The 25,345-nt window shown below is 39.7% G+C and overlaps 1 protein-coding gene across 6 annotated transcripts in view; it reads right to left on the bottom strand.

The window, feature by feature from the left end:
* SETD2 (SET domain containing 2, histone lysine methyltransferase) overlaps positions 1-25,345 on the bottom strand; it is a 145,788-nt gene that overhangs the window by 38,206 nt on the left and 82,237 nt on the right. For 3 of the 6 annotated variants that reach the window (XR_008523327.2, XM_002813811.5, XM_009239095.4), the window contains 3 exons: positions 12,877-12,925; positions 7,959-8,142; positions 2,655-3,324 (listed from right to left, as the gene is read on the bottom strand). Coding sequence is in view for 3 of the 6 variants with exons in the window: in XM_002813811.5 (XP_002813857.2) it covers positions 2,655-3,324; positions 7,959-8,142; positions 12,877-12,925 (903 nt within the window). In the remaining 3 variants the exon portion in view is untranslated. Of the gene's footprint in view, positions 1-2,654; positions 3,325-7,958; positions 8,143-12,876; positions 12,926-25,345 lie in introns of those variants that run through there. The other 3 variants (XM_054550893.2, XR_654549.4, XR_008523328.2) reach the window with 3 other exon arrangements.

Below are 25,345 nucleotides of genomic sequence, written 5' to 3'. Positions count from 1 at the left end.
TTTACCTACTACTTAAGTACACACAAAGTAGATTAGGGAATCAGTAAGTACTTCTTGATAGGGGCAGACTGAAAGACTAGAAGCAAGTAAATTGTGATGCTTGGCTCTTAGGGCTAATGAATAAACCCAAGAGAATCTTTTTTTCTCATTGGGAAGGAATAAATGGATTTTATTTTATAAGAAAAATCATATGACCAGTGAGCTCTTTAATGAGGAGTCTTTAATGGATATCTTTTGTTGCTGTTGCTTAGGCTCTAGTACTAAGATGGGACCTATTTCAGGAATAGGAATGGGGATAGACATAAACCATTTTTACTGTATCCCTGACACATATTTTTAGGGAAAAACTCAAAACTAATGGCGTGGTCCAAGAAAGAATATGGCTCATACCCAAGTCAAACTGACAGTAAAACAAAACCAAAACCAAAACCCAAAACATTCTGTAGGAGGCAGAATGAAACATACTCTCTCCCTACACACACACACACACACACACACACAATTCACACCTGATGACCAATAATGCCCATATTTTTACTAGCCTTCTGTAACAACAGTTATTTTAAACCAAACAGCAAACAAAAAGCAGAAAAAAAACTATAAGCATGTTTAATGGAATGCTATTTATAATTATGAAAAATAACTTTCCATTTAAATGACTACCCCCAGTAAAATGGATGACTATATAAGCAAATAGGGTATTATACCCATTAAAACATTTATGTATGTATATGTATATGTACACACACACATATAGTATAATAGTAAATAATTTGAAAAAGTGATTACAAATCATTTTAAGGAATTGAGTCAAATCTCTTTCCCCTACTCCAAGATCCCATCACAGTGGTCCTCATACTTATCCTCACTGGCTCCTCTTAAATAAAGTCTGACTTACTATCTTAAAAGAAAAATCATTTTAAGTAGGAAAACAGGATAAAAAACTTCAAGTCAAGACAAATCTATAAAATACATAAAACGTGCTTTAAAGGATCATAAAAAATGAAAGTAGTTAATACAGTTAGGGTTTTAGTAATTAAAACAGGATACCTTGTCATGGCCATTTTAACAAATGTTTTAATACAGCTTCATTATGAAAATATGAACAGAAGTAAAAATTACTGTTTAATACTAAGTATTATGTGCAGGAAACATGTTGGGAGTCTTCAACATCCACAATAATTCATTTTTAAGGGGTAATGAGGAGTGCTGGGAGAGAGACAGAAATGTGGTGATGATAATGCTTTGAACATTTTTTTTTTTAAAGCTTTAAATGTACTGCTGGCCAGGTGCAGTGGCTCACATCTGTAATCTCAACACTTTGGGAGGGTCAAGGTAGGAGAACTGCTTGAGGCCAGGAGTTCAAGACCAGCCTGGGCAACACAGTGAGACCCCATCTCTTAAAAAAATTAGCAGGGTACAGTGATGCACACCTGTAGTCCCAGCTATTTGGGAGGTGGGAAGATCACTTGAGCCCAGGAGTTTAAGGCTGTAGTGAGCTATGATCGCATCACTGTACTCCAGCCTGGGTGGCAGAGCAAGACCTAATCTCTTAAAATAAAATAAAAAATAAAAAAAAGTTCTGCCAGCCAGGCACGGTGGCTCACGTCAGTAATCCCAGCACTTTGGGAGGCCGAGGTGGGTGGATCACGAGGTCGGGAGATTGAGACCATCCTGGCTAACACGGAGAAACCCCGTCTCTACTAAAAATACAAAAAAATTAGCCAGGCGTGGTGGTGGGCACCTGTAGTCTGAGCTACTCGGGAGCCTGAGGCAGGAGAATGGCGTGAACCCGGGAGGCGGAGCTTGCGATGAGCCGAGATCGCGTCACTGCACTCCAGCCTGGGCGACAGAGTGAGACTCTGTCTCAAAAAAAAAAAAAAGTTCAGCCTTGTATAATCTAAAAAAAAAAAAAAAAAAAAAAAAAAAAGAAAACATGATTTCATTTATTTATTTATTTATTTATTTATTTTGAGATGGCATCTTGCCTTGTTGTCCAGGCTGGAGTACAGTGACGCTATCTTGGCTCACTGCAACCTCTGCCTCCCGGGTTCAAGTGATTCTCCTGCCTCAGCCTACCAAGTAGCTGGGATTACAGGCATAAGCCACCATGGCCGGCTAATTTTTTGTATTTTTTTTAGTAGAGACGGGGTTTCACCATGTTGGCCCAGCTGATCTCAAACTCCTGACTTCAGGTGATCCGTCCACCTCGGCCTCCCAAAGTGCTGGGATTACAGGAGTGAGCTACCACGCCTGGCCTGACCATGATTTTTAGAAAACACAAAAATATTACCATGATGAAGGGTTCTCCCTTGGGAGAAATGGAGGCCTGCTAACAACAATGTGAGTAGATTGCAAAGTGAATCCTCTATATCTAGTTCAGCCTTCAGATGACTGCAGCCATGGCTAACAGCTTGACTGTAATTTCATGGAAAACCCTGAGCGAGATCCACCCTGCTAAGCTGCTTCTGAGTTACTTATTATCTTAAGCTGACAAGTTCTGGCAATATTTCACACAACAGATAACCAATACATATAAAGTTGATCAATATATACAAGTAGTCCATGGTAAGATTTCCTCCCCTGTACCAGATTTAACTAACATCCCATGAACAGACCATAAAGCAGAAAAGAGAAGTTTCAGAATTAGTTACCTGTACAATTGGTGGAGTTGTCTGTGAATAAGGTGATGTCACACCATAGACTGTTGGACATGTCTGTCCTTGATAATATATGGTTGCTTGAGACTGTGCAGGAGAGTACTGCTGCTGTACACTGACAGACTGTTGGTTTGAATCCCAGACACTATAATTCTGTCCCTGAACTGGGCCGGGGGCTGGCACTGGCAAGACAGCAACACTGGAGTCTTGGTGTACTACACCATCACTCTGGGCCACATACTGGGAACTGGAAACTTCCACAGGAGCTGCCACATGTGGCACCACTGGTACTGGTGGAGGGGCAGAAAGGGGTTCTGTAGAATGTCCCACCAAGGGCTGAGCATGATCATAAGGAGCAGGAGAACACACTGGGTCCATGCTGGGTGTGGGCAGGAGCACCTTTCCAGCATTAGGGTTGCTGGGATCCACATAAGCCTGCATGGGATAACCTGGTGGGTAACCAGCAAAGGGATGATGCGGGGCATTATAACCAAGAGAGTCATAGGGTAGTGGTGATGTCATTCCCAGGTTCTGCATCTGTTGCTGCTGTTTCTGAGCCTCCCGTTGAGCCACCTCTTGCTCAAACAACTTCCGGCGTTCCTCTGTAGAAAGTTTATTGCGGTCTTTAATTCGTACTTTCTTTTTAGAAGTTGGTGTATCATATCTAGAAAGAAAATAAGGACCACAAAAAGTTTCTCCCTAAATCATAGACATAATCAAAGCACTAATAAGTATTATGTCACTCATGACTAAACCACTAACCACATCAAACCCTATTTGGCACTGGTTTAAAACTATACTCAAAATTACTCAGCTTGTCTTGCACAAAGAACAGAATCCCAAGGAATTGACAAAGAGATGAAAATAATTTCATCTCTAATTTCATCTCTATCCTTAGTTTCTAGAATTTTAAGATTAAAGATAGATATAGCATCCTATTCTTTATAGCTGGGGACATTTCTATAATCGCAAATTCTAAAATTAAAATAAAAAACAAAATAAGTGTCATAAACCAAGAAATAATCCAATATTCAATCCAATTTATTGTCCCTAAATTCCACAGTATGGTTAAGCAGGAGATTAGATACGAAGAGAAACAGTTGAAAAATAACCTTCAAATTCAAAAGTCCAGTGAATTCCAACTGGGAAAAGAAAAAGAAATCCTCATAAAAACATACAGTAGAAAGCCATATACAAAGAGAACCTCTTAAAAGCAGACCAAGAGAAAAGCCTGATTAAAGGATGAAAATTAGACCACGTCTCACAAAACCAGTTAAGGGAAGCCAAAAAACTGAAGAACAAATAGAGTCAGAATGTTGAGAGAAACTATTTCCCCAAAAAAACTTACTTTCAAAAATGAGGGAGAGGCCAGGCATGATGAGGCAGGCAGATCACCTGAGGTCAGGAGTTCAAGACCAGCCTGGCCAACATGGTGAAACCCCATCTCTACTAAAAATACAAAAATTAGCTGGGCCTGGTGGCGTGTGCCTGTAATCCCAGCTACTCAGGAGGCTGAGGCAGGAGAATCGCTTGAACCCAGGAGGCAGAGGTGGGAGTGAGCTGAGACTACGCCACTGCACTCCAGCCTGGGCAACACGGCAAGACACTGTCTCAAAAAAAAAAAAAAAAAAAAAAAAAAAAGACAAAGAGGGAGAATATTCACATAAGACTTGTACATAGCAGCAACATTCACAATAGCCAAATGTCTCTGAAATGATGAATTTATAAACTATGGTACATGAATACAATGGACTACTCAGCAATTAAAAAAAAACCTATTGAGACACACAATAACATACATGAATGAATCTAAAATGCAATACGACAAGTGAAAGAAGGCAAATTCAAATGCTATATACCATATACCACTTTTTTGACATTATGGAGAAGACAAAACCAGAGGGTCAGAAAGCAGATCAGTAGTTGCCAGGAGTTAGGGATGTGGAAGGGACTGACTACAAAGGGGCACAGGGGAATTTTTTTTTTTTTTTTTTTTTTTGAGATGGAGTCTCACTCTGTTGCCCAGGCTGGAGTGCAGTGGCACGATCTCCGCTCACTGCAAGCTCCGACCCCCAGGTTCATGCCATTCTTCTGCCTCAGCCTCCAGAGTAGCTGGGACTATAGGCGCCCGCCACCATGCCTGGCTAATTTTTTTTTTTTTTTTGGTATTTTTAGTAGAGACAGGGTTTCACAGTGTTTGCCAGGTTGGTCTCGATCTCCTGACCTCATGATCCGTCCGCTTCGACCTCCCAAAGTGCTGGGATTACAGGTGTGAGCCATTGCGCCTGGCCTCTTTTTTTTTTTGAGAGGTTGTCTCATTCTTGTCACCCAGACTGGTGCACAATGGTGTGATATCGGCTCACTGCAACCTCCACCTCCCGGGTTCAAGTGCTTCTCCTGCCTTAGTCTCCCCAGTAACTGGGATTACAGGGGTGCATCACCATGCCTGGCTAATTTTGGTATTCTTAGTAGAGACAGGTTTCACCATGTTGGTCAGGTTGGTCTCAAAACTCCTGACCTCAAGTGATCCGCCTGCCTCAGCCTCCCAAAGTGCTGGGATTACAGGTGTGAGCCACTGCGCTCGGCCGCGAATTTTTTTTTTTTTTTTTTGAGACGGAGTCTTGCTCTGTCACCCAGGCTGGAGTGCAGTGGCGTAATCTCAGCTCACTGCAACCTCTGCCTCCCGGGTTCAAACAATTCTCCTGCTTCAGCTTCCCGAGTAGCTGGGACTACAAGCATGCGCCACCACACCGGGTAATCTTTGTCTTTTTAGTAGAGATGGGGTTTCACCATATTGGCCAGGCTGGTCTCAAACTCCTGACCTCATGATCCACCTGCCTCGGCCTCCAAAGTGCTGGGATTACAGGCACGAGCCACCACGCCTGGCTGGGAATTTTTTAAAGTGATGGAAATGCTCTGTATCATGATTGTGGTGGTGGTTACAAAACTGTATGCGTTTTATTTATTTTTTTTTTCAGACAGTCTTGCTCTGTCACCCAGGCAGGAGTGCATGGTGTGTTCTCACCTCACTGCAACCTCTGCCTCCTGGGTTCAAGTGATTCTCATGCCTCAGCCTCTCAAGTAGCTGGGATTACAGGCATGAGCCACCATGCCCGGCTAATTTTTTGTATTTTTAATAGAGACGGGGTTTCACCATGTTGGCCAGGCTGGTCTTGAACTCCTGACCTTAGGTGATCCACCAGCCTTGAGACCCAGGAATTCAAGACCAGCCTGGGCAAAATGGAGAAACTCCGTCTCTACAAAAAAACCAACAAAAAAACCGGGCGTCGTGGCACTTCCTTGTAGTCCCATCTACTGGATGGGCGCTGAAGTGGGAGGATTGCCTGAGCTGGTGCAGGTAAAGCAAGGCTGCAGTGAGCCATGATCTGCACTCCAGCTTGGGCAACAGAGTAAGACCCTGTCTCAACAGAGACCTCATTAGACAAAGATAGGCATACTAAAAATTATATCAATGTCAAGTCGCTACAGAATCATCTCTTTGGTGGGTAGGGTTCTAAGGAAGCAGATTTTAAAGAAGAGTAAAAGTCTGAGAAAAGACAAGATTTCCCAGAGGAAAACCAAGAAGGGGGTAGTGATTTGCTACCAAGACCTAATAGAAGCTACAGTCATCATCAGCCCCAGAAAGAGATCCTCCCATATATGAAAATTTGTGGGAGAGAGGCACCACTGCAGACAAGTGAAAAGGATGGGTTTTCAAGTAAATGGTGCTGGGACAATTGGGTATTAGAGAAAAATAAAACTGAATCCCTCCCTTATAATATATACAAAAATTAACTGCAAATGGATTAAGGATTTAATTCTCTTAAAATACAAAAAAAATCACCTCCTCAAGGGTTGGGAAGGATTTCTTAAAACACGATTAAAAAAACCATAAAGAAAACATACCATATATGACACATTCAGCTAAACCATAATTAATAAATTCCATATATCAAAAGGTACAAAAAGTGTCAAAATACAAGCCGTAAACTGGGAGAAGATATTTGCAACAATTATCACCAAGACAAAATTATATTTAGAATATAAAGGACACATAAAACTAAAAAAGACAAATAATTCAATGAATGAACAACACATATAAGATACTTCACAGAACAGCCAGGCACGGTGGCTCACGCCTGTAATCCCAGCACTTTGGGAGGCTGAGGCAGATCACGAGGTCAGCAGATCAAGACCATCCTGGCTAAAATGGTGAAACCCTGTCTCTACTAAAAATACAACAAATTAGCCAGGCATGGTGGCGGGCACCTGTAGTCCCAGCTACTCAGGAGGCTGAGGCAGGAGAATGGCGTGAACCCGGGAGGCGGAGCTTGCAGTGAGCCGAGATCATGTCACTGCACTCCAGCCTGGGCAACAGAGCAAGGCTCTGTCTCAAAAAAAAAAGATACTTCACAGAACAGGAAACAGAAATGGCCAATACAAAGCTATAGTAACCAAAACAACATGGTACTGGCATAAAAACAGACACATAGACCAACAGAACAGAATAGAGAATGCAGATATAAATCCACCCATTTACAAACCAACTCATCTTCAACAAAGGCACCAAGAACTTACAGTAGGGAAAGGACAGACTTTTCAATAAATGGTGCTGAGAAAACTGGATAACTACATGCCAAAGAAAGAAATGGACAATAAATATATGACAAGATGTTCAATCTATTTAGTAATTAGGGGAATGCAAATAAAAATCACATTACATACCGAGATAGTTTAAAACTAAAAAATTCTGCCAACTGCAGTATATAAATGCTTTATCTCAATTTTTTAAAAAGCAAATTTAACTTAAAAAGAACTTGTCTGGGATAAATGTTTTCTAGCCTCCAGTAAATGATTACATGGTTTGTTTTTCTACCAGCATAACAAGAGAGCTTCTGACTAGATTTATTAAAAATCAGCATTTTAATTAGTATGGCACAAAACTCACAAGAAAACAAAGTTCTGGCTTTTAAAGAATAACCATTATCTTTGAAGACTTATCTCCCACCAACCCCCATTGCACTTGAAAGAACAAATCTTTGGCTCCCAAAACAACATTTAAATATTATCAAATAGGAGCCATTCAAGAACCAAAACCTATTAATCTTCACAGCTACTACTACTGTCAACAGAGAATCTGTCTTAAGATTTATCAGTAAAGTTGTATACTCACTCATCAAAATGCAAATACTAATTCCAAAAGCCCTTGGTGTTCACAATCAGAAGTATATGACTTGGGTACTTTTTAATTTGCTCAAAGCAAAAACAAAAACAAAAAAACTCACACAGGCCACTTACCTGTCATCTGGCCTTTTTGTTCCCCGCTCATAGGCAGAAGAGGGTGGTGAGAGGGAGCTTCTTCGTTTCCTTTTCTCTTTATTTTGAGTTTGTTTGTCTGGGTCTCTCTCTCTTGACCTATTAGGAGTCTTCGGGGCAGGTGTTTGATCTCTGAAGCCGACAGCATCCCTTCCTCGTTCAGTTGCTAAGGGAAAAGGGTGGTTTTTTGTTTTTTTTTTTTTTTAAGTTTATTTGGTGGACTTTTCTCCATCATGACAATGTATCAACTGTATAATAAAACTTCTATCCAACAAATCTATCTATGGACTCCTCCCTCATCTATCCAGTTCTGAATTTGAATGAGATACAAGGTCTTATGTCTGTGTTCACTCTACTCACTAAAAGTCTCTTTCACAAATGCCCTTTTCTCCTCTTTCCCTCCAAAGACTCAGTCTAAGCTGTTAACATTTCTATAATAAGTTCTGTGAGCACATGCATGCAAGATATTCCCATTACATTTAGCAAGGCAGTTTACTTGTCAGTTCAAAAATGTAAAAGCCTTCAACTACCCTATAACTCTTCATATTTATAATCTATAGAAAAGCAGCCTGATGTGCTAAGCATAAGAACCTCAATGAGAAAAGTCTATATATATATATATTTTTTAAAGGTACGCATGGTGGCTGTAGTCCCAGCTACTTAGGAGGCTGAGGTGGGAGGATTGCTTAAGCCCAGGAGTTCAAGGCAGCAGTGAGCTATGATTGCACCACTGCAGTCCAGCCTGGGCAAACAAAGCAAGACCCCATCTCTTAAAATTAAAAAAGTGGCTTATCAGGCAACATTTTAATGAACTACAGTTATCTCTTGGTATAAATGGGGGACTGGTTCCAGGAACCCCCTTCTCTCCATACCAAAATCTGCGCATACTCAAGTCCCACAATCCACCTCACAGAACCCACATATACAAAAAGTTGCCCCTCCTTATAAGGCTGGTTTCATATCTTATGAATACTAAATTTTCTATGTAGAGTTGGTTGACAAAAAAATCCACTGTATGTGTGGACTTGTGCAGTTCAAACCTGTGTTGTTCAAGAGTCAAAGGTATAAATATAAAAGGAAAATATCTCAAACCCAGGTGATAACTTTGGAAGTCATCAAAGCCAGAGAGCTACATCTTAAAAAAACATAATACCAGGCTGAGCATAGTGGCACACACCTGTAGTCCCAGCTACTTGCAAGAAGCTGAGGCAGGAAGACTGCTTCAGCCCAGGCATTCTAGGCTGCAATGAGCTCTGTTTACACCACTGCGCTTCAGCCTGGGCAACAGAGCAAGATCCTGTCTCTTAAAAAAACAAACCAACAAACCAAAAAATCAGAATGCCAGCTTCCTATTCAAAGATGGTATTAATAACCTTCTTAATTTACAGTGTTTCTCTTTACCTAGAATCGTTCTTAATCTCACTGTTTTCACTTACCCAATTCCATTCCAGTGCTCTCCAAAGCTGTCCTAAGTACTACTTTTCACTGATCACATCTCCTAGTTTCTCATCTCCTTAAGAAGTCAATCTCCGCCAGGCACGGTGGCTCACGCTTGTAATCCCAGCACTTTGGGAGGTCAAGGCGGGCAGATTATGAGGTTAGGAGTTCGAGACCAGCCTGGCCAACACAGTAAAAACCCTCCTCTACTAAAAATACAAAAATTAGCTGGGCATGGTGGCAGGTGCCTGTAATCCTAGCTATTTGGGAGGCTGAGGCAGGAGAATGGCTTGAACCCGGGAGGCAGAGGTTGCAGTGAGCCGAGATCGCGCCACTGCATTCCAGCCTGGGCGACAGAGCTAGACTCCATCTCGAGAGGAAAAAAAACAATAACAACAACTAAATCTCACCACTAAACATTTCAGTATCAATTGACTGGCATAATATGCTGTTGCTTTGTGTATGTTAGTATTGCTCTCTTATTGAGAATTTCTCTCATAGGACAAGGAAGAGTATCAATAAACATTTACTGCTTTTTCTTTTTCTCATCTGATAAAAATGTGCTATGGGTTGTTTTACTCCCTCAGCAACCGAGTTAGGTTTCATAAGCATTTCTCACAGTTCTTTTAGGTGGCCCAAAACCCCAAGTATTTGCAACATGGTTACTAAACTACAGCCAGGTATGAGCATTTGTCAACGAGAAGCTAACAGAACTCATTTGGACCATATGCTGGTAGAAAATGCAGTATAATTAAATTAACTGCTCCAGTTCACAAGGTATTAGCACTACATCCTTTTATGAGGTACCATTATCCAGTTGCATCTGGATCTACCCACGTCTATCTTGTTTCCTCCTGCAAACCCAGGTTTCTTACCTAGTATAAATTTCCTTAAAATGTGACTATTTCTTCACTATACCCTGATAAAACAAAAAAGGAATCATACCAACAGTTCATATTCTGACTCTGCACCTTAGAATATGTGAGGCAGACAAGTCATTCCATTTATTCAGGCTGATTTCCTAATATTATAAAAATGAGGGTAAAGTTAGACTATGTATTTCCTGAAGTGTTTCACAATCCTTCCGAATTTTAAAGGTTCTATGCTTTAATTGTTTGACATTAAGAAGTGGAAACCAGGTTTATATATATTATATATATAAATATATATAAATATATAAAATAATATATAATATATAAAAATATAAAATAATTATAAGCATTATATATTATAAGCATTTTCTTATTTTAGAAACCTGAGACTGAGACGGAGGGTTCTATATGTGAAAGAGAGACTAAGGTTGGCAGAAAAGAGGCTACTCCCTGAAAAGATATAGTTGTTCATTACAGATCATCCTTTGCATCTCATGGATGCAAAATATTTCTCCACAATAATTTGCAAATATCTAGCCACACCAGACTAGATATTTACAAAATATTATGGAGAAATGCTCATAGGTATTTAAGCTTTGCTTGTGTTGCTACTAATAGTTTTAACTCAGTGATCCCAGAAAGCTAGCTTCTGATAATCAACCCTATAGTGGTGCCACTGGTTTTGCCAACCACTATTGCCCAGTCCTGCCTTCTTTTTTATAGGAAGAGTTATTTGCAGCCCTAAGTAGAATGTGAGGCTATGAAGAGACTAAACCAGAGAGTGGAACTAAAAATATTCGAAAGACAAACAATGGTGCAAAGGGTATCTCACAGGTCTTTAACCAATAAGACTAAGATTATATAAAAAGTTATGCACATCAAAAATAAAAAGACAAAAAAAAATCATACTGGCTTCTTCATTCTACTTTTAGTGGGTCAGTGGTGGAGGTACTCATGAAACCAATAACCACCATAAGTGATCCCATTCTTTGAATCTCTAAGTAAGTTTGCTGGAAAAAAGGAAAGAAATTCTTAAGACTGGGCATAGTGGCTTACATCTGTGATCCCAGCACTTTGGAAGGTTGAAAAAGGAGCACTTAAGGACAGGAGTTCAAGCCTAGCCTGGGTAACATAGCGAGACTCTGTCTCTACAAATAAATAATAAATAAATAAATAACCAGGCATGGTGGCACACACCTATAGTCTCAGCTACTCAAGAGGCTGAGGCAAGAGGATTGCTTGAGCCCAGGAGTTCAAGGCTGCAGTGAGAGCTATGATGGTGTCACTGTGCTTCAGCCTGCATGACAGAATAAGACACTGTCTCTAAAAAATAAATCAATAAATAAGTTTGTTGGAAATGTAACTAAGTGGTAAAGTCCAGAAACCAGATGCCCATGGCCTCCCTGCTATCCATTCTGAAACAATGATTCTAACCTTTTCAGGGGTGACTGAGAATCTGACCAAAGTTTTGAACTTGCCTCAGAAAAGTAAATACAGTCAACCCTTAAACAACATGAGTTTGAACTGCATGAAAGTCCACTTATATGTGGATTTTCTTCTAACTGTGCCACCCAAGACAGCAAGACTAATCCCTCTTCTTCCTCCTCAGTCTGCTCCAGGTGAAGATAAGGAAGAAGACCTTTATGATGATCTATTTCCACTTAATGAAGAGTAAATATATTTTCTCTTATGATTTTCTTAATAACATTTTTATCTAGCTTACTTTATTTTAAGAATACAGTACATAATACACATAACATACATAATATGGGGAGTCGAAAGTTATGTGGAATTTCGACTGCACAGGGTATCTATATCCCCTATGTTGTTCAAGGGTCAACTGTGTACATACAGAATTTTACATGTAAACATCTTTTTTCCTTTTAGAGACAGGGCCTCACTTTGTTGCTCAGGCTGGAGTACAGTGGCACGATCCTGGCTCACTGCAGCCTCAATCTCCTAGGCTCAGGTGATCCTCCTACCTCAGCCTCCTGGTAATTAGTATTACAGGCACACACCACCATACTTAGCTAATATTTTTGTATTTTTTGTAGAGACAGGGTTTCACCATGTTGCCCAGGCTTGTCTCAAACTCTTGGGCTCAAGCAATCCACCTGCTTCAACTTCCCAAAGTGCTAGGATTACAGGTGTGAGCCACCCTGCCCAGCTGCATATAAATATCTTGAGGTAAAGACCCTCCCAAAGACATCTAGAAGTATAGGTTTAAGAATGTCTGCTCTATCCGGTGCGAAGGAAAAAAAAAATCAAAATCGCAATAATAAAAGAAAAAAAGACTAAATTAAAAAAATAAAGAATGTCTGCTCTAGAGGACAAACGAATAGAAAAAAAGCTAGTAAAGATTGAGTTCAAGGAAAGTGACAACAAAACAGTATAAGAGACATTTCCTTTGGCAAAATGTCATTAAGAATAAAAGCACAAGTTTCCAAACTTTTACACCAAATATTTCATTTACCTAGTTATATATTCTCTAGTTTCAAAAACAAAAACGCTTAAGTTCTTATCAGTTACCTCTGCACATAACAAAAGAATATTTGTAAAGCCATCAACACAGAGTATCTCTGAATACCTACTTGTGTTCTCCTTTTCAGTTTGACTTTTCTTTGGAATTCGATATACCTCCTGCAAAAAATAAACCAGAAGGAGGGTTATTAGTGAGGGTGGAAATGGTGATTGCTTTTAAACTGATTGTTTTCACATGACAATAAAGAAATGGAAAGGAACAAGCTGGTACTTATTCTCTAAAATTTGACTTATAGCTGGGCTTTAAATAAGAATATATCCTGGCCCCTTAAAAACAAGTAAAAAATATATAGCAGAAATAAATATATTTACACCTATCAAGCTTGTACGATCTCACTAGCAAAGTAGCATACTAAATGACTGGGCAAGGATACGCTTCCTAAGCATCTTTTTTTCTTTTTTTTTTTTTTTTTGAGACAAGGTCTTGCTCTGTCACCCAGGCTGAAGGGCAGTGGCATGATCTCGGCTCACTGCAACCTCTGCCTCCCAGGTACAAGCAATCCTTCCACCTCAGCCTCCCAAGTAGCTGGGACCACAGGTGGATGCCACCATGCCCCGCTAATTTTTTCTATTTTTGTAGAGATGGGGTTTTATCACATTGCCCAGGCTGGTTTCGAACTCCTGGGCTCAAGCAATCTACTCAGGCTCCCAAAGTGCTGGGGTTACAGGCGTGAGCCACCAGGCCTGGCCAAGTATTCATAATTCTAATGTGCACTTGCCATCTCTACTTAGAGAAAGAAAAGGTTAATAACTACCCAGTTATATAAAAACACTTCAGAAAAATTGTATGTGTAAAGACAATTCCTACTATTCAGTGTATTTTTCTATAAATGCAAAACCGACATGACTAATGGCCAATGTAATATCTACTTTCACATTGTGATTGTTATAAAAAATAAAAAATATAAAGGATAAGCATTAGATCACTGCTCCTCTTGATCACTGTACCAAAATTGATCCTGAGAAATGTGAACTGTTTTAAAGGCTTTTAAGTACCTTTTCTTGTATTATCTAAGGCCTAGAACCTATTTTGTTCTTTAACAACTCCTCACTATCCCACCGTCCATCAAGTAACTATTGGGCACAGTACTTTCTTATCCAGTCATCTTAAGTGGGCCAGTAACAAGCCTACACACTCTCAACGGTACATAACGTGATATCCTCCCTTCAGAGGAATCTCATAATATTAACCACACCTGTGTGGCCTCCGCTCCACAATTGTTGCTTCTAACAATATTTGTGAAAAATAATAAGCCACATGTCACACAACTGAGGAAAGGTCATGATGTAATAGTCAGTTGCCATTAAAAATGATCAATATGGACTGCACAGATCCAGGGAAATCTATATAAATGAAAAAATTTTTTAAACCTCCAATACTATATGCATGCTGACAAATTATCTAATAAAGATGATTATTATAATTAATTGTGCACTTATACTCTGTGCCAGATATCATGCTGAACATTTCAAATACACTATCTTTTTTTTTTTTTTTTTTTTGAGACAGTCTTGCTCTGTCGTCCAGGCTGGGGTAAAGTGGCACAATCTCAGCTCACTGCAACCTCTGCCTCCTGGGTTCAAGCAATTCTCCTGCCTCAGCCTCCTGAGTAGCAGGGATTATAGGCACACACCACCATGCCCAGCTAATTTTTGTATTTTTAGTAAAGACAGGGTTTCACCATGTTAGCCAGGCTGGTCTCGAACTCCTGACCTCATGATCTGCCCACCTTGGCCTCCCGAAGTGCTAGGATTACAGGCGTAAGCCACCACGCTGGGCCTATCTTTTTGTTTTGTTTTGTTTTGTTTGAACCGGGGTCTCTGTCGCCCAGGCTGGAGTGCAGTAGTGTGATCTCAGCTCATTACAACCTCCACCTCCCAGGTTCAAGCGATTCTCCTTAGCCTCCCCAGTAACCGGGATTACAGGCGTGTGCCACCATGCCTGGCTAATTTTTATATTTTTAGTAGAGATGGGGTTTCATCATGTTGGCCAGACGGGTCTCGAACTCCTGAGCTCATGATCTGCCCACCTTGGCCTCCCAAAGTTCTGGGATTACAAATGTGAGCCACCGCACCCGGCCCTTCAAATACATTATCTTATTTGAGCTTCAAAACAACCCTATGAGGTAAGTACTATTACCTCAATTTTCCAAAAAGAAAACTTATTTAAAAAGCTTAGCAACCTACCCAAGGTTATGATGCTACCAGACAGTCTAACTCGAGAGCACTTTTATCTTCTGTATTAGATGACACAGGACATGCCTAACAACATTATTTTGAGAAGGAGTACCATTCTGAGATTTATGCACAAATGCAGATGACATCCTCCATCCCCTTAACCTCTCCTTCCTATGTAGAAGAACTTTCATTAGAGCTGTGATTCTCTACCCTGGTTGTACAATTAAACCACCCAAGAAGCGTTCATGGAAATACCACCCCAGACAAAGTGAATCTAAATCTCTGGATGTGGATGCCAGACATGCATATTTTTTAGAAGCTCCTCAGATGATTCTGATGCACAGAAAAGGTTGAGAACTACTGAACTACTGGCTACTCTTATCCTCACTCACCCCTCCCCACAAGAGAGAATCTGGGAGAAAAAACTAGGTAGGCCTGCCCTCAGCTAAGAGACATCCGGGATCTCTTTTCTCTTGATCTGCTTTTGCCTCTAGAGAGGGGATACATTCCCATCTGCTACTATGAGGGACATCTGAAGTTACTGAGTTGTCAATTTCTAGCTGTGGGTAATACTGAATCAGGAATAAAGACAGGAAGGAGCAAGCTGGCACTCTTAGTTCTGTGTGTCTTACTCCTCTGTCTGCCTCTCAGAGGGGTTACTAGACAGGAAAAAGAACGCCACTTATTGCCATCTACCCACACTATAAGGGAAAAAAGGTATTCCGCTAATTTTAAGAAGCCTGGAAATGACATTTGCATTAGGTACTCTGTAAACCTAGGCACTCCAAAAGACAGCAGGTTCATTCACAAAAGGTACTTAGAGCTGATGTATTGAGGGTCCAACTAAGAATAACACAATTTTGACCTAGTTTCTTTTGCATAATATCTTGGCATTTTAAGCATTCATTACAAACATTTAAAGTAATTTATTACATAGGCCTGAAGTTGGGGACCCACTCTGTAGTGGCAGTTAATGTACCACCAGAAACGCTTCTCAAAGATAAATTCTTTGTTACGTTCAAAAGTTTAGATCAACTACTAAGTTGAAAATGTATTTTGATGTTCACAAAATAATGATTACTACTGACTAATGACCAGGAGCTACTATTTACTGTGTGCCTAATCATATGAGAAACAATTTCTATCAATATGTACCCAAGCACTTGGAGCTGCTAACTTGATCCTCTCTCTTTATATAGTCAAGGCTACGTACAAAATTTAAGCTGGCAACTCAGATTACCTACTCTCTCCTCCTTATTTTATATATTAAGAGTGGGGTCCTGAAAATACAACTGAAGTTTTCCAAAGTCCCACAACATTGAAAGCTGAGAAGGAAACAGCCACGTGAGGATAACTTTGACATTTCTTAAGATCATTCTGTCTTGTGAATAATAGTATTAGTCTCAGTGATACTTGAGTCTGTCTGGAATGTCACATCCATAGGCCACAGAGTCTGTTACAGAAAATGTTTAAATTGGCTTCATTCATGTTAACCCTTAATGTAAAATCACCTTACTTTGTTAAATATTCCACTCAAGAGACTGGCATACTATAAGAGAACATTTCAAAATGATAATTATATGATCTGCCAAACAAGGGAGAATAGAATAAGGACATTTTTCAGATCTAATGTTATTTACTGAAGAGAATACTGAAGACAATACTATGGATGTTCTAAGATTTAATATTGTGTGTGTATAGCGATGGGGTCTTGCTGTGTTGCCCAGGCTGGTCTCAAACTCCTGGCCTCAAGTGATCCTCCTGTCTTAGCCTTCCAAAGTGCTGGAAGCCATCATGTCCAGTGCAGTGGTGTGATCATAGCTCACTGCACCCTCAAACTCCCATGCTCAAGGGATGCTTTGATCTCAGCTTCCCAAGTAGCTGGCCTACAGGTGCGTGCAACTATGCCTGGCAGATTTGATATTCTGTAAGTTAGGTTCTAGGACTGATCTTGCCCTCAGACAGACCTAAAAGAATCTGCTTCCACACTCCATCTGATACTTTTTACATATTGTCCTCTTACTTCTTTAGTGTCTAGGTGCAAATCTCAACTAACACACACAATTCATACACACTCGTGTCTTATTCTTTGCTGTATCTCTAGCACCAAGAACAGTGTCTGGCACATAATCAACACTCAATTCCTTTCTGAATGGACCAACAAGTGAAATTCTACTTCTAATTTATAGAAATCACCTACACAGTGCTACATAAACTCAAAATACTGCATATACCCTATGCTTTTTATCACTATACCATCAATCGCTTTTATCCCTGGAAAGAACTACTGTTTAAAGGCCTCACCTACAGCCCAAAACATTGTGTTTCCAGGGTCAGAGTGATAAATATACATTTGAAACTCAGGAAACAGGCAAAAGCAAAAGATCACAATTTGGGGAAATTTAAGAAACAATAACATATAGTGATACTGCTGGAGATTGCCCAGACACAAAACATACAGAAAAAAATAAGCAAATAAAAGTAAAAGGTAGAAAGTCTTTAACTCGAAATAGTATGTTCCATATAGTATGTTTTCTATTAATAAACACTTGAACAAGTTACCTACTACTACCAGGTCACATGGCTTACTTTACAACGTTTTCTTATGACAGGCTCAAAAGGTACTCATTGGAAGCAATGCAGCACTTCATTAATACATCCCAAATAAACTCTAAAAATATACTGTAGAAACTGGATTAAAACAAAATTATTAAATAATGTATAAGAAATCTTTTTCTGACAAGAAAAAAGTTACCACTGGTTTAGACTGTTCCTGAGCAAAACAACACTTATAAGAACAAAATAATTGGCGGGGCGCAGTGGCTCACGCCTGTAATCCCAGCACTTTGGGAGGCCGAGGCGGGCAGATCACGAGGTCAGAAGATCGAGACCATCCTGGCTAACACGGTGAAACCCCGTCTCTACCAAAAATACAAAAAATTAGCCGGGCATGGTGGCGGGCGCCTGTAGTCCCAGCTACTCGGGAGGCTGAGGCAGGAGAATGGCGTGAATCTGGGAGGCGGAGCTTGCAGTGAGCTGAGATCATGCCACTGCACTTCAGCCTGGGCGACAGAGCGAGACTGTCTCAAAAAAAGGAACAAAATAATTTACAAGAGTAAGATTTCCACCTTTTGTTATATAGAGATCAGATTATCTGTTCTGTAATAACATTTATTTTTGAAAACTAAGACTAGATTTAGTTATTCCTTGTTAACAAGTACAGATCAAATCTCGTATAGCCCAACAAACCTTTTTTCCTACATATTTCCCTAAATGACAGCAATACTGAGAAAGAGAAAAAAAGACTGCAAGCAAGGCTGGGTGCTGTGGCTCACACCTGTGATCCCAATACTTTGGGAGGCCAAGGCAGGCGGATCGCTTGAGCCCAGGAGCCTGGGCAATATAGCAAGACCTCGTCTCTAGAAAAATGAAAAAAATTAGGACCAGGCACGGTGGCTCAAGCCTGTAATCCCAGCACTTTGGGAGGCCAAGGCAGGCGGATCACGAGGTCAGGAGATTCAGACCATCCTGGCTAACATGGTGAAACCCTGTCTCTACTAAAAAATACAAGAAATTAGCTGTGCGTGGTGGCGGGCATCTGTAGTCTCAGCTACTCGGGAGGCTGAGACAGGAGAATGGTGTGACCCTGGGAGGCAGAGCTTGCAGTGAGCCAAGATCTTGCCACCGCACTCCAGCCTGGGTGACAGAACGAGACTCCGTCTCAAAAAAAAAAAAAAGGAAAAATGAAAAAATTACCTGGGCATGGCAGCCTATGCTATAGTCCCAGCCACTCACGAGGCTGAGGCAGGTAGAGCTCTTGAGCCCAGGAATTTGAGGTTCCAGTGAGCTAAGACAGCACCTGTAACAGAGTGACATTTCATCTCAAAAAAAGAAAAAAAATACTGTGAGTAAACTGCCACTTTCATAGCTAAAAGAACAGACAAAATGCAGCAGGAATGGATAAAAAGAAAATAGAAAAGCAAAGCTATGGAGCCTAGAAGTTCAGGTGCCAACTTCAGGTAAAAGGCATTCTAGGAAAGAAGAAAATATTTTACTAAATTAAGCAGGTAAATTTTCCAGAATTAAAGAAATATGAAATACTACTGAGCAATAAGGCTAAGAGGGCCAAAGGGAAAACAGAAGGATTATGACCTAGCAACTCTGCACCTGAGTAGAGGGGAAGCTCAAGTAGGTCAAAGAGATTTGATTAGAAGATACTATACATGTCTGGAGGGTTTCATAAAAATCACATATATGGGTGGGAAAGAGGAAGAAAGAGTGAGAGGGAGAAGAGGAAAAGGGGAATGAAATAATTTTGTTTATGCTTTTAAACCCCTGAAGAAACACTCTAACTTCGAATAGCAGGGCTCCGAAGAAATGAAAGGTAACAAGATCTGTGCAGTTTTCAGCCACTAAGAAAAATGGGTGAAGAATATGAACAAAGTTCTTAAAGTAGGAAATACAAACAGAAAGATGTTCAATACCTAATACATATGAGAAAAATTAAATCAAAACTGCTATATTCCATTTTTGCCTATCAGTCTGACCAAGATAAAACTTGACAGTACTTGTGCTGGCCAGGGGTGGTGAAATTCTCATTCTTACGTATATCCACTGCCAATGAGAGCTGAATTGATATAATAACTATGAAGAGCAATTTGGCAATGCTTATCAAAATTACAACACAGACTGTAGCTCAACAATACTAATTTTTAGTAACTTAGCCAACATGCATATTACTATGTGTGAATGTGTGAAATGACTTAGGTGAAAATTACTTGCTGCTAAGGCAAAGAAAGCAATCAACCTAAATGGCTATGAGAATGATTAAATAAATTATGGCATACCTATACAGTAAAATAATATGCAGTTCTGAAAAATAAATTCTTTATAAATTGATATCAAGTAACCTTCACATTATATTAAAAAGGAGCTGAATAATGCTGCCAGTTTTATTTTAAAAAATAAAATATATGCATAATATGCATAAATTATCTCTGGAAAGCTACACAAGAAATTGCTTGATTGCCTCAAGGAAATCAGATGGAAGCCAAGGGTAGGGAGGAAACATTTCACTGTATGTCTTTCATATTTTGCCTCATGTGCAGAAATAGCCTGTTTTTAAAACTAAAAAAGAAGAAAAGACAAAATGCCTCAGAAAAAGTCCTAGGCATAGTACCAAAGACTCTTGTGCATTATGGGTGTATTCTTGGTGAAGACCATAGCTACTCACAAGGCAACTTGTAAATGTTGTTCTTCAGTAAATGCCATACCTAGAAAGTTCTCCTAGTTCACTGCCTCTATTTAAACTTGGTCCCCCAACCACCTTCTTTTCTAGCCTTACCCACCCTTCATTACAAAGCTAAGAGTAGGAGCCCTCCTGATACCCAAATCATCTAGAAACACTTTTTGAACCACAGTTCATTCCTTTCTCAACCCAGATATATACACGCCCCTGTTAGAGAAACTACTCATATTTATGGACCCTCACCCCAGAAATGCTATAGTCTTACATGTAATTTTAGAGGTTCTAAACATCTCCTGAAGTTCAATTATGGATCACAAATTTAAAATCTCTGCAGTAGGCCGGGAACGGTGGCTCACGCCTGTAATCCCAACACTTTGGGAGGCTGAGGCAGGTGGATCACGAGGGTCAGGAGATTGAGACCATCCTGGCTAACAGGGTGAAACCCCGTCTCTACTAAAAATACAAAAATTAGCTGGGCGTGGTGGCAGGTGCCTGTAGTTCCAGCTACTCGGAAGGCTGTGGCAGGAGAATGGCGTGAACCCGGGAGGTGGAGCTTGCAGTGGGCCGAGATTGCGCCACTGCACTCCAGCCTGGGCGACAGAGCGAGACTCCGTCTCTTAAAAAAAAAAAACAAAATTCTCTGCAGTATTGAAGGAAAAAAGATACTTGAACAAAACACTAAAATGGTTTCTATGACGTTAGAATGAATTCAGACTTATTACAGTATTTAAATCAGAAGCAGATTAAGAATGATCTAAAAAGGCCGGGCGCGCTGGCTCACACCCGTAATCCCAGTACTTTGGGAAGCCGAGGCGGGCGGATCACCTGAGGTCGGGAGTTCGAGACCAGCCTGACCAACATGGAGAAACCCTGTCTCTACTAAAAATACAAAAAGAAATTAGCCAGGCATGGTGGTGCATGCCTGTAATTCCAGCTACTCAGGAGGCTGAGGCAGGAGAACTGCTTGAACCCGGGAGGCAGAGGTTGCGGTGAGCCGAGATCGTGCCATTGCACTCCAGCCTGGGCAACAAAAGCGAAACTCCATCTCAAAAAAAAAAAAAAAGAAGAATCTAAAAAGTATTTGCCAAAGAAACAATTGCATGAACTGCCTAGAAAAGACAGAGAAATAGTTATTTTTTGGACCAGAAAAGTGAGTGGAAGAATACAGTATTTAAATCAGAAGACATGAGTCAATTGTCAGCTGTCACTTAAAAGCTAAGTTACAACCTCATGGGCCTGTTTGATTCCATTTTACAGCTGATAAAAACACCACCACTTAACTTCACAGGGTTGAAAAGATTACAATGTGCTCATGAAAATATTTTCTGACCATCTATCAAATAAAAAATATGTTCTAGGGATTCGAGAAGCAGTATGAAAGAAAGTATGAAGTTACCACAGAAAAAGATTGACTTTCTTCATATTTTCATTCACATATTTATGAAATGTCAAACTACATTACCAAGCTCTTCACAGGACACTGGGAAGACCCAAGTGACCAAGACATAAGCAGTCTCTTCCTGCACTCAATGTACCACTATAAAATGTTATCTGCCTTTGATTGGAAAAGATGTTGTGAGAGCCTATACAAAGGGCAAAACAAACACTCTATCTTGGAGAAACAGGAAAGACTTTCCGGGGGGGAAAAGGAAGAAATTTAAATGAGAAGAGACATCCAAAACAAAAGAGTTTTCAGGAATGAGTGTATGTGTGTGAATATTGGCAGCAGAGGTCTACTGCCTGTCTAGAATGGCTTGAGAGGAGACTGCAGAAATAAATGGAAACCGGACCATGCCAGGCATGCGAGCCACGTTAAGAAAAATGAACTTAATTTTAACAGTGTAATGGTGAGCCATTTAAAAATTTTAAATAGGAAACTGAGATGAAGGATTTATATTTCTGAAAGATTGCTCTAGCTACTGAATGTAGCACAGATTATAGGGGGCACATAGTAGTCACTCACTATTAGTAAGAAGTAATTTATAATAACCATTACTGCCAAGATGCCATAATAAAAGTAACTCTTATGACAAAGATTAAAAAATTGTCCATGCCTTTGAAGAAAGCAATTCCATGGTCTAGTGAGGGGAAACAAGCATCTACACAAGAAGTTTTAGTAATCGGTTAAGATAATTACAGTTGTATAGAAGTACAGAAAAGGACAAAGCATGAACTGAAACTCATTAAAAAAAAAAAGTATTCCAAGCAAGGAGAACAGTATGTTCAAGGACATGAAGAGGTGAATATGTATGGTATGAGAAGACTGATGTGCCTCATGCACTGAGTGTGTAAAGAGAAACTGCCTGCTAGGCAAGAAGTTTAGACAGATATGGAATTACTTTCTCTATCATACACTAAAGGCTTTGTTCTTAGAGTAATGGAGTCTCTGAGATGTTACTAGAGGTTCCTGTTAATCACATCTGTGTTTTTAAAATACGGTAGTATAATGAAGGATTACATGAAAGGGGAAAAGAATGAGAGCAAGAAGGATAAATGTTGTAAAAGTGTACGTAAGAAATGGCAGGAGCCTGAATTAAAAGTGGCAAAGAAGAGATACTGTGCCTTATTTATTTTTCAGAGACAGAATCTCGCTGTGTCACCCAGGCTGGAGTGCAATGGTGTGATCTCAGCTCACTGCAACCTCTACCTCCTGGGTTCAAGCAATTCTCCCTCCTCAGCCTCCCGAGTAGCTGGGATTACAGGCACTGCCATCATGCCCGGCTAATTTTTGTAGAGACAGGGTTTCACCATGTTGGCCAGGCTGGTCTTGAACTGTTGACCTCAGGTGATCCACCTGCCTCGGCCTCCCAAAGTGCTGGGATTACAACTGTGAGCCACCACGCCCGGCCTGCTGTGCCCTATTTAACATGTAGAACAAAATAAATCTCAGGTGCCCCAAGAAATACAACTTTTTAAGGGACAGGCAAAAGAAGAATGAACAACTGAAAGTTACAGAAGGAATCTCAAAAGATTCAAAGGAGGGTATGGTGTCAGATTAACAGATGGAAACAAATGATAGATAATAGAGTGGTGAAGTACATTGTGTGTACGAACATGTTAATTGATACACACACACATATATTTTATACAATCTGCTGACGGGTCCTAGAAACAATGTCCTAGTATCGACAACTTCATCTAGAATCCAGATATTGGTTTCAAAAACATTTCCCAACACGAGGAACAAGAGATTCTTGAAGAAATGACCAATTCCAGGGCTGGGGAAGGGACAGTACAAGATGAGCCTGGAACAGCATATTGTAGCAAAAAGGTAAAAGAAAATAATGGAGATATGTCAGAATGACACAAAAGCCAACATGAAAGGGCTTCTACTGGCCAAATATGGGACAATGAAGGCATCAAGTAAATAATGAAGTTAATGGATCATAATCTATTGGGTAAAATAAGAATCTATGAGTAAAATAGTATAAATCAATGAATGAACAAATAGGAGAACAAGTAAACTTCTTGCTTACAAAAGAATGTCCAATAAACAAAGTAAAAGGAATAATGAATTAGAAAATCACCATTTGGCAACCACCATAGTAAGTAATTCAAGCAAATCGCTGGATGCTAAATCTAATGGATACATTTTATGAAAAAATAGGGTATTTACATATTTCCAAAGTTGCTCATATGTGATGCTTTTTAATTACAAAGGGAAAAATCGTAATTTTACACTGGAAAAGTCTGGCAGACTACGGCTTAATCAAGTGATAAAAGTTGACAATGCTAGTAATGGGACAATTCAGTACCATGAGAAAAACACTACTGTAATATTCCTGACCAAAAAAATGTACACCTGAATCCAAACAAAGGAAAGTTTCAGACAAACCCAACTGAGGGGTATTCTACAAAAATTCAAAAATACTTTAAAATGTGAACTTTATAAAAAATAAAGGCAGACTGAAGAACTATTTCAGAGTAAAGGATACTAAGGAGACATACAACTCAATTAATGTATGCTCCCATATTAGATTCTCAGCCTTTTTTTTTTTTTTTTTTTTTGCTATAAAGGCCATTATGTGAACAACTGGCAAAATCTGAAAGAGGTCTGCTGATTAGATCATAGTATTTTATCACTGTAATTTGCTGATTTTGGTAAGTACACTAAAGTTACACAGAAGAATATCCTTGGCTTTAGGAAATATACAATATCCAGGGGCATCATATCTATAACTTAGTTGTTGTTGTTGTTGTTGTTGTTAAGACAAAGTCTCACTCTGTCATCCAGGCTGGAGTGCAGTGACACCATCATGGATCACTGCAGCCTCAACCTCCTGGGCTCAAGCAATCCTCCCACCTCAGCCTCCCAAGTGGCTGGGACTACAGGCACGTGCCACCATGCCTGGCTAATTTTTTAGTTTTTGTAGAGACAGGGTTTTGCTTTGTTGCCCAGGCTGGTCTTGAACTCCTGGGCTCAAACGATCTGCCCACCTCTGCTGTAACTTACTTTTTTAAAGTTCAGAAACAGAAAACAATATAAAAAATAAGGTAAAATGTTAATACTGGGGAATCTCAGTGAAAAGTTTAGAGGAATTTTTCACTGAATTTTCTCTAGACTTGTAACTAGAATGTGTGTAACATGTAGAATATGTACAGAATATTATTCTTGCAGTTTTTCATTAAGCCTGAAATTATATCATAATTAAAAGTTTAAAGTATTAAGAAGGAAAATGTATGTGTTTTCATTATGGTTACTGTAAGACTTAAATTATACTGCCTACATCTATATTAAAACAGTCTCAAGTTTCTGACTTGGTCACAGTCCTAAGGGAATAACAATATTCCTTAATGATCACTTCTAGCTTGGAAATTCTATAATGTATACACCCTCCCACCTCTCAAGATAGCTGTACAACCAAATCACTTCCTAAACAGCATCAAGACTTTTAAAAAAAAACTAATTTCATGGGCAGCAATAGAAACATGATCATTATGTCTTTAGGGAAACAGAATTAAGAGCTCACCCAAAAGAGTAAAGTGAAAATGACTTCATTCAAAACCAGAATGTTTAGAGCAGCCAGATTCTGCACTTTATCTTTTAGATCAGATGTTGGCAAACTTTTTCTGTAAAGGACAAGACAGTAAAT

The sequence above is a fragment of the Pongo abelii genome, chromosome 2 (genome assembly GCF_028885655.2).
Source record: "Pongo abelii isolate AG06213 chromosome 2, NHGRI_mPonAbe1-v2.0_pri, whole genome shotgun sequence".
Taxonomy (NCBI): domain Eukaryota; kingdom Metazoa; phylum Chordata; class Mammalia; order Primates; family Hominidae; genus Pongo; species Pongo abelii.
Note: the sequence above shows the minus strand (reverse complement) of the source record. Positions and strands in the feature narration are given on the sequence as shown.